Source organism: Amphiura filiformis, chromosome 19 (genome assembly GCF_039555335.1).
Source record: "Amphiura filiformis chromosome 19, Afil_fr2py, whole genome shotgun sequence".
In the NCBI taxonomy this organism is placed as follows: Eukaryota; Metazoa; Echinodermata; class Ophiuroidea; order Amphilepidida; family Amphiuridae; genus Amphiura; species Amphiura filiformis.
Genome location: NC_092646.1, coordinates 57,823,695 through 57,839,318, shown reverse-complemented (window position 1 = coordinate 57,839,318; position 15,624 = coordinate 57,823,695). Strand labels below are relative to the sequence as shown.

The window sequence follows — 15,624 nt, the reverse complement described above, 5'->3', positions numbered from 1 at the left end:
TACACTTATTCTAACTTGTGATACAGACTTCCTGGGTATGTAGGTTTACACTTATTCTAACTTGTGATACAGACTTGTTGGGGTATGAAGACCTACACTTATTCTAACTTGTGATACAGACTTCCTGGGTATGTAGGTTTACACTTATTCTAACTTGTGATACAGACTTGTTGGGGTATGAAGACCTACACTTATTCTAACTTGTGATACAGACTTCCTGGGTATGTAGGCTTACACTTATTCTAACTTGTGATACAGACTTCCTGGGTATGTAGGCTTACACTTATTCTAACTTGTGATACAGACTTCCTGGGTATGTAGGTTTACACTTATTCTAACTTGTGATACAGACTTGTTGGGGTATGAAGACCTACACTTATTCTAACTTGTGATACAGACTTGCTGGGGTATGTAGACCTACACTTATTCTAACTTGTGATACAGACTTCCTGGGTATGTAGGCCTACACTTATTCTAACTTGTGATACAGACTTCCTGGGTATGTAGGTTTACACTTATTCTAACTTGTGATACAGACTTGGTGGGGTATGAAGACCTACACTTATTCTAACTTGTGATACAGACTTGCTGGGTATGTAGGCTTACACTTATTCTAACTTGTGATACAGACTTCCTGGGTATGTAGGCTTACACTTATTCTAACTTGTGATACAGACTTGCTGGGGTATGTAGGCTTACACTTATTCTAATTTGTGATACAGACTTGTTGGGGTATGTAGGCTTACACTTATTCTAATTTGTGATACAGACTTGTTGGGGTATGTAGGCTTACACTTATTCTAACTTGTGATACAGACTTCCTGGGTATGTAGGCTTACACTTATTCTAACTTGTGATACAGACTTGCTGGGGTATGTAGGCTTACACTTATTCTAATTTGTGATACAGACTTGTTGGGGTATGTAGGCTTACACTTATTCTAACTTGTGATACAGACTTGCTGGAGTAGACCTACACTTATTCTAACTTGTGATTCAGACTTCCTGGGTATGTAGGCTTACACTTATTCTAACTTGTGATACAGACTTCCTGGGTATGTAGGCTTACACTTATTCTAACTTGTGATACAGACTTGCTGGAGTATACCTACACTTATTCTAACTTGTGATACAGACTTGTTGGGGTATGTAGGCCTACACTTATTCTAACTTGTGATACAGACTTGTTGGGGTATGTAGGCCTACACTTATTCTAACTTGTGATACAGACTTGCTGGGTATGTAGGTTTACACTTATTCTAACTTGTGATACAGACTTGTTGGGGTATGTAGGCCTACACTTATTCTAACTTGTGATTCAGACTTCCTGGGTATGTAGGCTTACACTTATTCTAACTTGTGATACAGACTTGCTGGGGTATGTAGGCTTACACTTATTCTAACTTGTGATACAGACTTGCTGGGGGTATGTAGACCTACACTTATTCTAACTTGTGATACAGACTTCCTGGGTATGTAGACCTACACTTATTCTAACTTGTGATACAGACTTGCTGGGGTATGAAGACGTACACTCATTCTAACTTGTGATACAGACTTCCTGGGTATGTAGGTTTACACTTATTCTAACTTTGTGATACAGACTTGTTGGGGTATGTAGGCTTACACTTATTCTAACTTGTGATACAGACTTGCTGGGGTATGTAGGCCTACACTTATTCTAACTTGTGATACAGACTTGTTGGGGTATGTAGGCCTACACTTATTCTAACTTGTGATACAGACTTCCTGGGTATGTAGGTTTACACTTATTCTAACTTGTGATACAGACTTGTTGGGGTATGTAGGCCTACACTTATTCTAACTTGTGATACAGACTTGTTGGGGTATGTAGCCCTACACTTATTCTAACTTGTGATACAGACTTGTTGGGGTATGTAGCCCTACACTTATTCTAACTTGTGATACAGATTTGATGGGGGTATGTAGGCCTACACTTATTCTAACTGTGATACAGACTTGCTGGGGTATGTAGGCCTACACTTATTCTAACTTGTGATATAGACTTGCTGGGGTATGTAGCCCTACACTTATTCTAACTTGTGATACAGACTTGTTGGGGTATGTAGGCCTACACTTATTCTAACTTGTGATACAGACTTGTTGGGGTATGTAGCCCTACACTTATTCTAACTTGTGATACAGATTTGATGGGGGTATGTAGCCCTACACTTATTCTAACTTGTGATATAGACTTGCTGGGGTATGTAGCCCTACACTTATTCTAACTTGTGATACAGACTTGTTGGGGTATGTAGCCCTACACTTATTCTAACTTGTGATACAGACTTGCTGGGGTATGTAGGCCTAAACTTATTCTAACTTGTGATTCAGACTAACTGGGGTATGTAGGCCTACACTTATTCTAACTTGTGATACAGACTTGTTGGGGGTATGTAGGCCAACACTGATCATACACACCCCACATTGATAATGGTTTGATCAATAACCTCATCCCCCACACTAGCACTGCGTCATGCTAAATGGGGTCGTTTTCTGGCAATCAAATCACAAAAATCAAAGACTTGGACTTCAAATCTTGAGTAAATGCCGAAATTGTACTCTAATTTTCACTTAATTATTAAATTTTGTACCCTGTTTTGGCCCAAAATATGGTGTTTTTCGGCTACAATGGAAGATGCACAGGGCAATTTTGGGGGCCCTGGGCTCAGGCCCATCTGGCCCAATGGTTAATCCGGCCCTGCGTGAACCGTGCCAAAGTTTGATTTTCATTTTATATGACACTTGAAATCTATTTTCTGGCAAAATGACTGTATTATAAAATGTCGTCATCCTGTTATATAGGGCGATTACGACCAAATCTATCATGGGAGTCGGAATGTTTATTGGCAACCACTGAAACTAAAAGAGATAACTCTGCTCCTAGACACACACTGGCGATAATTTCAGCCAATTTACGGTTAGAATTCGGACCCCCTTGACAACCCACCATCGCTAAACATTGCGATTGTGTCGGCAATGCTGTACCACCCCCTACTGTTCCTATGGAAAGACTAGGCATTTTTAATTCAACATCTACGTACCCCAAATCATGACCTTTCTGAACATTGAAAAATGCCTGAGAGCATTCTCCAACGGAGCCCAAATCTTGACCAAAAGCGGCAAACATAGCGGCTACCATATTGGGCACATTACCGATTTGAACTGAAGGCGACATGGCTCTATGAAGGTGGTCTCGAGCTAATGCAAATCCACGTACCACCTCATCAGCCTTAACCTTAAACATAGATTCAATTAAGGTATCAGGTATTGAGGCTCTTGCGACAACGGAAACACCACGCCCAAAGAGAGCATTCAGCGAAGAAACCTGCTTGTCTCCGGCGAGGCCGGTTTCTTCAAAGAAATGAGTGATCTTGATATCCAGTTCCTGCACGTTGTCTACGATCCAATCACAGCAAGCTTTGGTGCAGGTGGTAGACATGTTTTGTCCTGCGGCTTCTGCTGAATCGTAGGCAAAAAACGTAGTCAGCCTCTGTGAAATGAGGAAATGCAAGAAGTAGGCCTATATTAAGTCAATTATTACATTCTTTGAGCAAAAGATGATGTTAACTTCAAATGTTTAAAGGTCAACCTCATCCGGGACCTCATCGAAGCAATTTTCAGTCCGAAATGTTATCAGGGCGAAGGGTCAATAATCCGAAGGTTCTTTAGTCCAAAGGGTCATTACTCTGAAAATAAAAAACGTGTTCAATAGTCATAAGGGTCCGAATGGCATTAGTCCGATAGACTAAATCCCCCAGTCCGTCAACATCTACGTATGGTCATTGGGTTGTGTTGATGGTGAGATAAGGCAATGTAAAGGATTGTTGGTAATAAAAGACGCCGCAATTCTGGGCCTGGAAGGATTCAGGCTATTAGTGCGAAGGGTCGTTAGTGCGAAATGAACTTACATAAAGAAAATGTATAATTATTTAGATTTGAGAAAGGAGACATTGGAGATTTGAATCCTAACACTCAGTAACGGTAACAGATCAGGTTCCCATAATTTTGACATGGCTGCCCAAAAGTCTCACTGCCATGTAATTCATCCATACCACCGATTGGGTACAAACCGCTTGTCCTCTTTCTTGACCTACCAGAAAGTCTCCTATCGTTACACATGCCAATATTTGGACACCATTAATTATGAAAATGTTCCTTGTTATGTCAAAAACGAAATCATGCAATGCATTCACAAGCACTATCAGGAATTTTCTTGTCTTGCTTGACCTCAGCGCCGCGTTCGATACGGTAGAGCAGACCCGTAGGGGGGGGTGCGATGGGGCGACGACCCCCTCATAAATCTGCTTTGTCTGTAAACGTAAAAATAGCAAAATTTGGCTAAAATGTCAAAAAAATTGACAAATATGAATCCCAAATCATGAACTTTCTGTAAAATGTGTTAACAATAGGATCCAAAAATCAAAAAAAAAAATCAATAATGCAGAGGGGATAAATGTCTACTTTTGGCAAGAATGAAGATTTCTCTTGAAAAGATCTGCACTGTTTAAAACCGCACCTCCGCCAAACAATTATGGCAACGGGTCTGCGGTAGCGCTAAGGGACACGCTCTCAAATGGATGGAATCCTACATCAGTGATCGGACAACAAAAATCTGTTTTGACATCAATTTTTGTGAGCTTCATCAAAGGCATTATGGTCTTCCTCAAAGATCGATCATCGGACCTAATGTTTTCAAGATATGCACAATTCCCATTCCTTGTTGCTATAAAAAGGCAGATGATAGAGCATTCTTCATCATGTCCATAGCTGGACCAACAACAACAATGATAACTCTTTACCAAATCATTTAAAGAACGTCAATTCCATTGTAAACCCTTCACAAAAAGTAACGTAACCGTTATAAATACGTCTGTAGCTCAAGAACTAATAATCGTATTCACAATAACTTAGAAAAAACGATGGTTTATTTCCGCGCATTTTGGTACCCCATACGTCCAATGTCGTTCAATAATAGCAACATATTGTTTTCAAAGAAAAAAAACAAAACCCCAACTTTAAAAGTTGTAGATTAATTTACAATAGCCATACCCCCTCATCAATGACGAAATCCAAAGCTTTTAACCGAGCCCTCTTAGATACCGATGCCACGACTTCGTGCAGGATTGGTAAAGAGTTCTGAATCCATCCTTCAAGCCGTTCCGCCTCTTCCGCACTTTCACAGCAAAATGTGGGCGCTCTAACCATCCGCTGACGATAAGCATGTGCTTCAACTCCACCGGCTTTCCGCAAAAGAGCGGCACCTCTGCAAGCAGAAGCAACGAGAGCGCCTTCTAATGTAGAAGCTGGAACAAGAAAGGTACCACTGGCGTACTTCCCATGGATGTCAATAGGACCAACGATACCTACAGGTATGCGAATAACACCGATGGCATTTTCCGTGTTACCGATAAGGTGCTCTTCGTCAAATTGGGCGTTTGGCGCCCACCAGCCATCTAGGTTACTAAGGGACGTCTTAGTAACGTTTTCCACCCATTGACGTCTGGCGTCGGCTGCCTTTTGACTATAATCGCCTCTATGGAAAAAAAGAAGAAGAAAGAAAGGAAACCAATTATTGAACTAGGTATGTAAATACTGTCGAGCCTTAGTGACTCAAGGCCAAAATCACCTTTTACCCAAATTCACTCGAATGCACAACAACAATACACTGTTTGATTAAGTTAACAAAATCTAAGTCTTTAATTGAAAGTAAAATATGATCACTACATGGCAACAATTGCACATACAATATAATCACACAATCACAGTTTTAACTAATCAGTACTTAACCAGCAGTCTATATCACCTTGGTCTGAGGCGGACATTTTATAAATGAATTTAGAAGACCAGCAACGACACCACTTGTATTACATTCCAGATGTTAAATCTACATCATATACAAAATGTGAGGAAAAATGAACGAGTCAGTTTTATTTTAGGACCATTTGTCTATAACTGGTCTTTACATAGCCCTATAGAGAGAGAGAGAGTGCCCATTGAGGGCGCTATAACCAAAAATGTGATTTAAATAAAACTGACACGTGCGAATTTTCAGAGTATGTACTATGAACATATGAAAATATAATCAAGTAGTTGGCCTACCTGCTCTTCTCCGAAAAAATAAAAAGTCCTATGCCTCAATGATATGAAACCCAAGTATCTTCTTGGTGATATAGAGTTGTATTGCAATGTTCTGGATGTGCAGATGACAATCTCTTTCTCCAGGAAACGGGCTTCTTTCTGCACTGCTCCATGGAGCCTTTGTTCATGAAAAATATCCCATAGAAATAAAGTATTCGGCCATGTTTGATTCGGACATGTTGGACCTTAAAATACCCAAAAATATTTTACCCTTGCAAGGGGTAAGCAAACTAACCAGAAGTAATTCGGGTCAGAAAAAGCTTCTACCATTGCCGAGTTTTATGGTAACCATTTAGGCCTAACTGCCATTTTCTTCGGATGGGGCGGGTCGTGAACATACTGGGGGTGGGGGGGGGGTGGGGGTGGGGGTGTCATAGAAAAATAGAAGGTTGTTAATCAATCACCCGAGAAAATCAAAACATCCGGTCAAGGTTCCCGCTCCAAACAGATGGATCTATAACATGAACAACGCTTTGAGAAAGCTAGAAGGTTTCTAGTGAAACTGTCATCAGCAGAAAAACGTAAGTTTTTCATTTGGTCTTGACAAATGAATTCTAAATAACCCCAAGATAGGAGGGCTGTAATTTTGTACCCCCAAAAAGGAGGTAGTTTATAAAATTAACAGGGCTTGTAACTGAAAATGTTCAACCTGCGCACACGGTATTCTTATAGCGCTCTATTACAATCGCAATGTTCATGCGTAACGTATATACGAGCGCATTCTTTCCAAAAAGGGGACACATTTCCTATAACCTTTTTGGAATAATTTGTTTTGGGTCTGTGTGTGCGGAAGGGGTTCATAAAATTTTTCAACCCAAGATAGGGGGAGGGGGTGTCTCCCGATAAGGGAGAGGTACAAAAACATTGACTCTGGTCACCGACATATTCATGACCCACCCCTTTCGAAGAAAATGACAGCTCCTTACCTGTATGGAATAAACGACGCCGTTTCATCTGCAGCTGGCGTTGGTCTATCTTGCGTGAAAACCGATGAAGAATGCATGAAATGTTTGCAAACCCTCTTTTCAAAAGTAAGATTTCCTCTCAAGAATTTCAACATTGTCGATAGCAAAGTTGGTAAAAGATTTAGAACCTTAACATTCAGGGACAGTTGCACGGGAGAGACAATTTTATTATAAAACTTGTGAATGTAATCTGTATTAAAAACATGAATCAAAACTGGTTTATTCTCTCGAATAGTTTGTTTGATCAAAATTGACCCGAATGTGATACAAGCAACGGAATTGGCATTCCTTGCGGGTCACTTATTAGTAAAAAACACGCCAATTTGCACCCTACGAATTATCAGTAGGTAAATTATCAGGCGAAAAGGTCAAATGTCCAGGGAATAGAACATAAGTGGCAAAGAAGTCGAGCCGTGACGCGGTAAAACCCCCGGTAAAGCCATTCTTAGCCACTCATGTTCCATTCCGTGATTATTAACCGACTTAACACACACCTGAGACGTCACCTATTGTTTTTATCTCGTCATTATTTTATTCCAGTCACGAATAGAACGGGGAGGGGGCTAGATGCCGGGGCAATGTCATCAACATAAAGATATGCGAACTTCATTCTGGGATTTACTAATGGAAGTTTCAACCGAATTTATTTTGTATGCCACGGATATGCTAAAGTCTCAATTGCAATTATAATCAAAATGGATGACAGAGGACATCTTTGTCTAACACCCTTCTCTAATGAAAAATAATCGGACATATTTCCATTTTGTAAAATATAACTTAATGTGCACTTTTAAATCGTATTAAGGTGAGTCGGACGACAGGGCCCATTTTTAAGGGCAAAACATTAAAGGAGTATTTCGTGATCCTAGCATCCTCTATTCATGTCATTTTTCATTAGATATCCACGTAAAAAACCTATTCCCAAAATTTCAGTTGATTCCGATTTTGCGTTCGCGAGTTATGCATGAATGTGTATTACACTGCTCCATAGACAATGCGTTGTAATTTCGTTCTGGTGCACCAGAACGAAATTCAAATTTCACGATATCTTTGCTAAACGAATTAATCTGCAAGAAATATTTTGTACATAAACATTATGTAGCCAGAGGTTTCCAGTGATATAAAAATCTCAACTTTTTTGAAAAAAGTGGGAGACTAGGCTGTGGATCACGAAATGCCCTTTTAAACTGAAAAACTGCACTACGCTTATAGAAAATGAGTCAAGGAAGCCAATCATCTTGTTTATATGTGACCCGGCAGCACAAACGAGCCGTAAATTCCCTAAATTGTATTCTGAGTTACGGTGTAAAATGTGTACGAAGGTCGTATTCATCGGTCACTTAAGCTGGCGCGACATCTGTCTGATTTTGATAGTCACAACACCAATCAATAATCCTATTATTGAAGTGGATAATAAGCTTCTTTCTTAGATGGGTATAGCTCTTTTAATAGCTCGGGGCTTTGGTTGCTTTTGCTAAATCCTGTTCAAGTGGTGGGTTACCAGGCATTGTATTTTGTATAGGTATACATAACCAACAATTAACAATGAGAGAACCTTCTTTAACCTCGTTGACTTGGGGATGATTTGAAATAACCGCCAATTATGACTTATTGCCAGCAATGTGGAAAAAGAGACACACGTAGAAACGAAAAAAGCTATAATTTTGTTGAAGGAGCAAAGTTTAACAAACCATAACCCCGCTTCTGGATATCGTTTGAAGTCAAATGATATACCATTTTTAAGTTTATGATGTTTATTTTTAAACACGAAATAAAACAAAATTGACTGGGGAGGAATTTACGGCTCATTCGCCGTGGACGGTCACATATGTCCATAGGTGTGGCGGTTCTTGAGTTAAGGCCAATAATATACCAACTCGAAAGATTTTGGTATTTCCCCTGCCTGAGAAACATCATGCACATGAGGCGGAAACGACACCCCTTACATCAAACCTTGTGATCCCATATTATTTCTTTTGTGTGTCATTTGAGTACAAACACTGCTACGTCATACCCCCATCCGACCCGCTTTAATCCATTTTATAACGTCACTTCCGAGTTTGTGTTGTTTTAAAAATTGAAACCAAATAACTTCTATTAATCCTTTCGAAAACATTTGCTAAAATCTAAAAATAGCACCTGGATAGTTTTCAGTGAATCGTAATAATTATGTCCTCAATCATTTTAACATATTTGGGCTCTTTCGTTTGAAATCCATACACCATATGGAAGATATGACTTTAACCTTCCACACAGGGGGTGTGGATATCAAATGGAGTCATTTTCCACAGGGGTGTATGGATTTCAACTGGAATACCCCATTCTCACCTATATACTCCCTTTGATATAAAAATTGGATCGATTGAGCCCATTTTTATTGGTCAAGCTATGAGTTTTAAAATATTGGACGAGGCGTAGTCGAGTCCAATATTTTAAAACTCATAGCGAGACCAATAAATATTAGGCGTAAAGCATCCAATTTTATCAATATTATGTTTTGGATACAATATTTTTACACACTTGGATTCAACAAAACATAATAATGATGTAACTAGACTGATCAGGATCAATAACTGACGAAATAACTATTTGAAAAGAAGTTATAGTACTATAATATTTTATTTCCATAATCAAATACAGGCAAATTGCATTGATATCACACATCACAAATAAAATAATAGGCTACAACGACCTGGTGTGTAAAACCAAATAGGCTACCTATAACTTTTATAAAGTTTTAACTTTTCGATTTATTTAAATAAAGTCTTTGAACTCGCGAACCCTTTATTGTGCCAAGCGAGTTTAAAACTTAACTTTAATTTGCTTGAGTATATTCTTCGTGATTCATTTATATATGTCTTTATTGTCTTCCAATTAACCCTCTAATTCTTTAAGGTTTCCCATTTGGTTTTCTTTAAACAATTATAAGATTGTATAACTTAGTATTTGAGGTTTAATTAAAACCCATGACATTATACTGTAAAATACATTATTATATTCTTCATATCAATTCACTCAGGCTTCTGTATATTCATTGTCTTGCAGTAAACTATTGAATTTTCAAACACATTTGCCTTTTTCAGAATCACTTCTAGAAATTATTAATTTAACAACCAGATGATCAGAACACGGTGTCGGTAAAATTTTACATTTTTTACATTATATTTTTAATTGGGATGAATCGGTAATGTTAAAGGTCCAGTTAGTGATAAGCTCATCCGAAGGATCATAAATATCATCAACATTCAGATTTTGGCACCCTTGTTAGTGTCATAGATGTGCTAACACAGCCTGTAAGTGGTTACGTTGAAAGTCGTGTATTAAAGACAAAATAAGTCAGTTTACATGGATCTGCTATATTCTATACTAAATCAACTACAAGTATTTGAATGGAGCTTCAAAATTGTGTTTTCCTTGCTTTTTTGCCGAATGTTTCATAGCAAAAATACCGAATGACAGTTAAAAATGACTTATCCTTCACTCTTAGGCAAACAAACAATTTAAATTGTTTACACCTTTAGGACCACTGAATAAGCCCTTTTAAGTTGATTTACATTTAGGAGCCTTTTAGGATTGTTTCTTTGAAACGCAAATCCTTTTTTGTCCAATGCATCACAAAATGCATAATTTAAAAAAAACACGTTTAAATAGAAGTTTGAATTGTCTACCTTAGATAATATCGTTATGAATACGGCAGACGGCCGAATCCAGATTCGACTTTTGGTAAATTCATTTTACACATGCATTACATTTGAATTCGAGAACAAGGGATCAATGCTATATCTATAGAGGGCAGCATATCGATTTTTTAACGGTTGCCGTCGGTGACCGTACTGTGATGCACCGTCAACTAACCTTGTATGCCGCCCTCTTTTGATTACTTATTTATGCTGTTATCATCTGGTCTCCGTTAAAAAAATGATATGCTGCCCTCTATCATGTACAGCATGGATCCCTTGTTCTCTAATTCAAATGTAATGCATTCGTAAAATAAATTTACCAAAAGACGAATCCGGATTCGGCCGTCTGCCATATTCATAACGATATATAATAATGTCTCCATCAATTATATTAATACCCCATTTAAGAGGACTTGTCCAGGAAAATAGACTTATTTTTCAAATTTGTGGCAAAACGCAAAATCACCAATTTTCTTCATATTGTGTCAATCAATGATACTTTAGGGTGATGTATCAAAAATAACATTTATAGTGACACCAGCTTCTTGTTGCCATGGAAACGGCTAATTGTTCTTTTCCCCTTAAATTGAGTGATTTTGGCAAAATTATGTGTACAATTTTCTGTCAATTCGATATCATTCTGGAAGAAAGTTAGAGCGGGTTCATTCAAGTTGGTGAGGGTAGAATTTAGGTCCAGGTCTTGTCTGTGTTTCAGGACCTAAATGGGAACTGAGGGCCTTTTGATTTGGGAGATACCACTTTATTTAAGAGGGGTGTTTTTTATTATTTTAAAAAGTACATAAAACCTGTATGATTGAAACGGTTGTAAGTATCATGCCAACGCTTCCAATTCAACAAACTTTTGTTTCCTGGAAGATTAAAGTATGCTTTAAGAATTTATAGAAAAATGGTTTGGGGAAATCATCTGTATGCTCACAGTGTTTCTAGAAATTTCCCTATTTTACAATCTCTTATTTGTCTATTTCGCCTATATTTGTAATATTAGCATTGGGAAAATTAAAATTATTGGAGATTGTAAGCATAATGTATTGCAAATATAAATATGAGATTACAGAAATATCAAAATGCTGAAAATACAGTGTTTCTATAGTATTTTGGTTTTAATCATTCATTTTTAGTTCAAGAAAAATTAGTTCAGGGATAATCTTACTAGTAGAGAACCATTTTGCATAACAAAGTATGTTGGTAGCATTTAACAATTTATAAAATATTAATGAATAACAACTTCTCAAAAAAAGCAGTGTTTCTATTTTTAAAAATTGGAAAATTGCATTTTAAGTGTTTTATATTATTATTATTATTATTATTATTATTATTGTTGTTGTTGTTGTTGTTGTTGTTGTTGTTGTTGTTGTTGTTGTTGTTAGTGTTATTATTATTATTATCATTATCATTATCATTATCATTATCATTATCATTATCATTATCATTATTATTACATTAATTGAATTCGGGAGAAATAAAATCATTTTAATTTACCAAAAGAAATAATGTAACCCCCTAATTTTTGATACCATTATATTTGGTACCAATGTGTAGCTATGGGTCTGCTCTACCCAGTAATACCAAAATAAGTACAAATATTCCCCACACAATGTTGCTATGATGTCATAATGTGAGGGTGCCCATGAAAATTTGGGAAATTCTGCCCATGTACAAAAGTATATACGGTAGGAAAAATTGATTTTGGGCTAAAAATTGTACACAAATTTAATTTTCAGTGAATATTCTCCTCAATATAAAAGGAAAAGACACACTATTCGCGAAATGAAAATCATTGATTTTACTGTACAAACCAATGGGTGCCTCACCAACCCTCCTCTATAGTCATCTTTGACGATCGGTTCTACCCGGGTTCTACCCGGGTAAGAACATTTTATCACTAAAATGAGCGCAAAGGATGGATCTACGACTAGCTTAGGTCGTTTGGGCGCAGGCACATGTGTTTTTTATGACGGATAAAAAATGTAAGAAGAGGGGGTTGTTTTTCGTAGTTCTAGCTATAGGGTTAAAGCGGTTTTTAGTAGATAAACGGTCAAAAACTAAAGGTAGATAATTGGTATTTAATGCAAATCTAAATAGATGGTCAAAATATTGAAAATGTGCACATTTTCAGAATTCACCATATAAATTTAATAGGGCTAATGTCACAGAGCACTCAAACCTTGAGTGTTTTACTCAAAACATTTTATATTTCAAGAACATAATAACAAAAGTTTTATGAACATTCGGTAGCCTACCCTTGAAGGGAGCACACCATTAAATCAATGCGCCATTTGTGTAACCCTAATGAGTTCCGGTAAAATACAAAAACTTTTTGAGGTATTTGGGCTGCCCTTTATACAAATAATCAGAGAGAGTAGCAAATTATATCTCAAATAAAGTGTAAAGCCTATGCATGAATTTGAGTCGCCAAAAAAGTCGCATTTTTATAATTATCGAGAAAATAGGTCCGCGAAATAGTCTTGAGAGCATATCAAAAACAGTGAGGGCGCTGTTTAGTGCCTCGTACCTGGAAAACGAGGTGGAACTTCAGGCTACCCATACATTGAATCATATGTTAAACTTTCATCGATTTGCAATCGACTGGTTGTCATAAAATATCTCAAAAGATGCCCAAAAGGCTTCAAAACGAGCAAAGAAGATCGGAATTTTTACACATATTTCAAGGGGGGATTAAGCCTATGAGAAACTGATATAGAACTTTTAACTGTAGATATTGTAAATACAATCCAAATATTATTATAATAATGTCAATTTTAGTTGTATGCAGCTATTCATGACAAGTCAATATCAAAGTACGGTTTATTATTTATAGTTCATCATGAACACCATCAGTGTTGCAAGCATGCATTTTTGCCAAAAATGGCAACACTTACATGCGGAATGGCAACTCTGCTATTTTTTTTTTTTTATATAAATACATTATACAAAGTACACTAAACTATTGTACACGATAATAGTACAATTTTATACAAGTATTCTATGCGAGAATCAGCTTTATGATGCACCTAAATCCATTTACAAAATTGAAAGTATGCAACATTTTCTGGCAACACCCCGTTTACCACATGATTTTCCCCAAACTAATTTCTTCCATTTTCAATGTAACAATGTCCCATCAAGTCAACCCTAAAATGACAAATCAAATGAAGCGTTACCATACGGGGTATGAAGCCCAGAAGTTAGGTCTAAATGGGAATATTCAAAATTATCAAAAACACCCCTATTTAAAATAAATGGTATAGCCCAATTCTGACCCCATTCTAATTTGTTACGCAATGTATTTGCTACTAAGCCTTCCATCTATATCGGGAAAATTATAAGAAAATATTAAGAAATTTTATGTGTGAGGTACAGTTACTCTAATAAAAGGGTATTTTACTGCTCGAAAGTGTGACAATTGGTTAAATTGGCTAATAATGGAAAAAATGTCCGTTACTATGGCAACAAGATATAAATTGTCAAAATAAAACCACCAGTGTTTATATGAGACAAAGGCCTCTTACCACTCAACTTATAAGGAAAATCTATTTTTGGCCGTTGCCACCCAAAAGTCGAATTTCCTGGACAAGTCCTCTTAAATTGTCAAAATATGATAAACACTTTTTTGGACCATAATGTGTGTGTTTTTGACTTCAATACACAGATATACAGTAAGCCAAAAATTAAGGTACCAGTTATGTTCACCTCCTGTATTTCCTAAACAAAGACAGATATGTCATAATTGGAACCAGCAGCCAATAGCTGCATCTTTTAGCTCGAATTTAAGACCTCAAATTCAACTCGAAAGTTGCAGTTTCCTTCATCCTATTGATTTGTACACAAAGCGTTCGTGAACAAGAGAACTAGCGCTGCGCTTCCATTGATTAGCACGTTAAACTAGCGTAGTGCTTTCACTGATTAGAACACAAAAGTGCAACTTTTGATTTCGTTTCTTTATTAGGTTTTAGATCATCGTAATAATTCTCAACCAATTTCACCAAATATGGTCTTAAATCAGAGCTAAGGAGTACAGGTATTGACTGCTTGTTTTAATTTAGACATATTTGTTTTTATTTGGGATATACAAGGGTGAACACAGCGGGTACCTTAATTCTTTGGCTTACTGTATACCATTTACTCCTTTTAAGTATTAAATTGTTTTATTTTTGTTTAAATAATTTAATCAATTATAATGCTTGTAGATTGTAATATAACTTACACAAGTAGTTTTAAAATTCAAATTACAGAAATATATGCCTATCTTCTCTGCATATATAGAAACGCGTATTGGTAAATATTGACAATAATCTAATGATTATCTTGGCTAATGCATTGTACAATATCAAATGACTATACATAAAAAGTTCTGTATAAAAACATTATATTAATATCACCAGCAATTATAGTAATACGATCAGAACCGTATTCATCAATTACATTTTCAAAATATGATAAGAACACTTAGTTTTCAATAGTTGGACCATAATGTTCCACAAATTGACTTCATACACATAAATACTCCTTTTGCTTATATCAAGTACATTTACTTAACATTGAGGTGTAATAAGAGTAATGAAACTATTACTATACTTATCGTATTACATAGGGAGCGCGAGTTTAGCGCAGCGGTAATTCCCTCGCTTTGCACCACTGAGGTCCCTTGGTTTATCCCGATTCCATGCTCGCTCTCGCAGGTTTTCTCCGGGATCTCCGGTTTCCTCCTGTATCGCAAAAATCGGTGATTAGTTGTTTGGTTATCAAAAACTTCCTTCACCCAATGGAATTTGGGGAGCTGCACAGATAATTGGTGGA

The 15,624-nt window shown here is 36.9% G+C and overlaps 1 protein-coding gene across 1 annotated transcript; it reads right to left on the bottom strand.

Moving 5' to 3' along the window:
* Nucleotides 1–2,817: 2,817 nt before the first annotated feature.
* Nucleotides 2,818–7,221, bottom strand: LOC140140685 (uncharacterized). The gene is made up of 3 exons (XM_072162442.1): nt 7,088–7,221; nt 5,073–5,556; nt 2,818–3,513 (listed from the first exon to the last, which is right to left on the bottom strand). Exons 1-3 carry the CDS (start codon nt 7,219–7,221, stop codon nt 2,818–2,820), a joined length of 1,314 nt encoding a protein of 437 aa, XP_072018543.1.
* Between the last annotated feature and the right edge of the window lie 8,403 nt (nt 7,222–15,624).

Coding starts and splice junctions, on each gene's coding strand:
- LOC140140685 (XM_072162442.1), bottom strand. CDS start 7,221: ATGTTGAAATTCTTGAGAGGAAATCTTACTTTTGAAAAGAGGGTTTGC. Junction 5,557..7,087: donor GCGTCGTTTATTCCATACAG/GTAAGGAGCTGT, acceptor TTTTTTCCATAG/AGGCGATTATAGTCAAAAGG. Junction 3,514..5,072: donor ATTTCGTCATTGATGAGGGG/GTATGGCTATTG, acceptor CTCATTTCACAG/AGGCTGACTACGTTTTTTGC.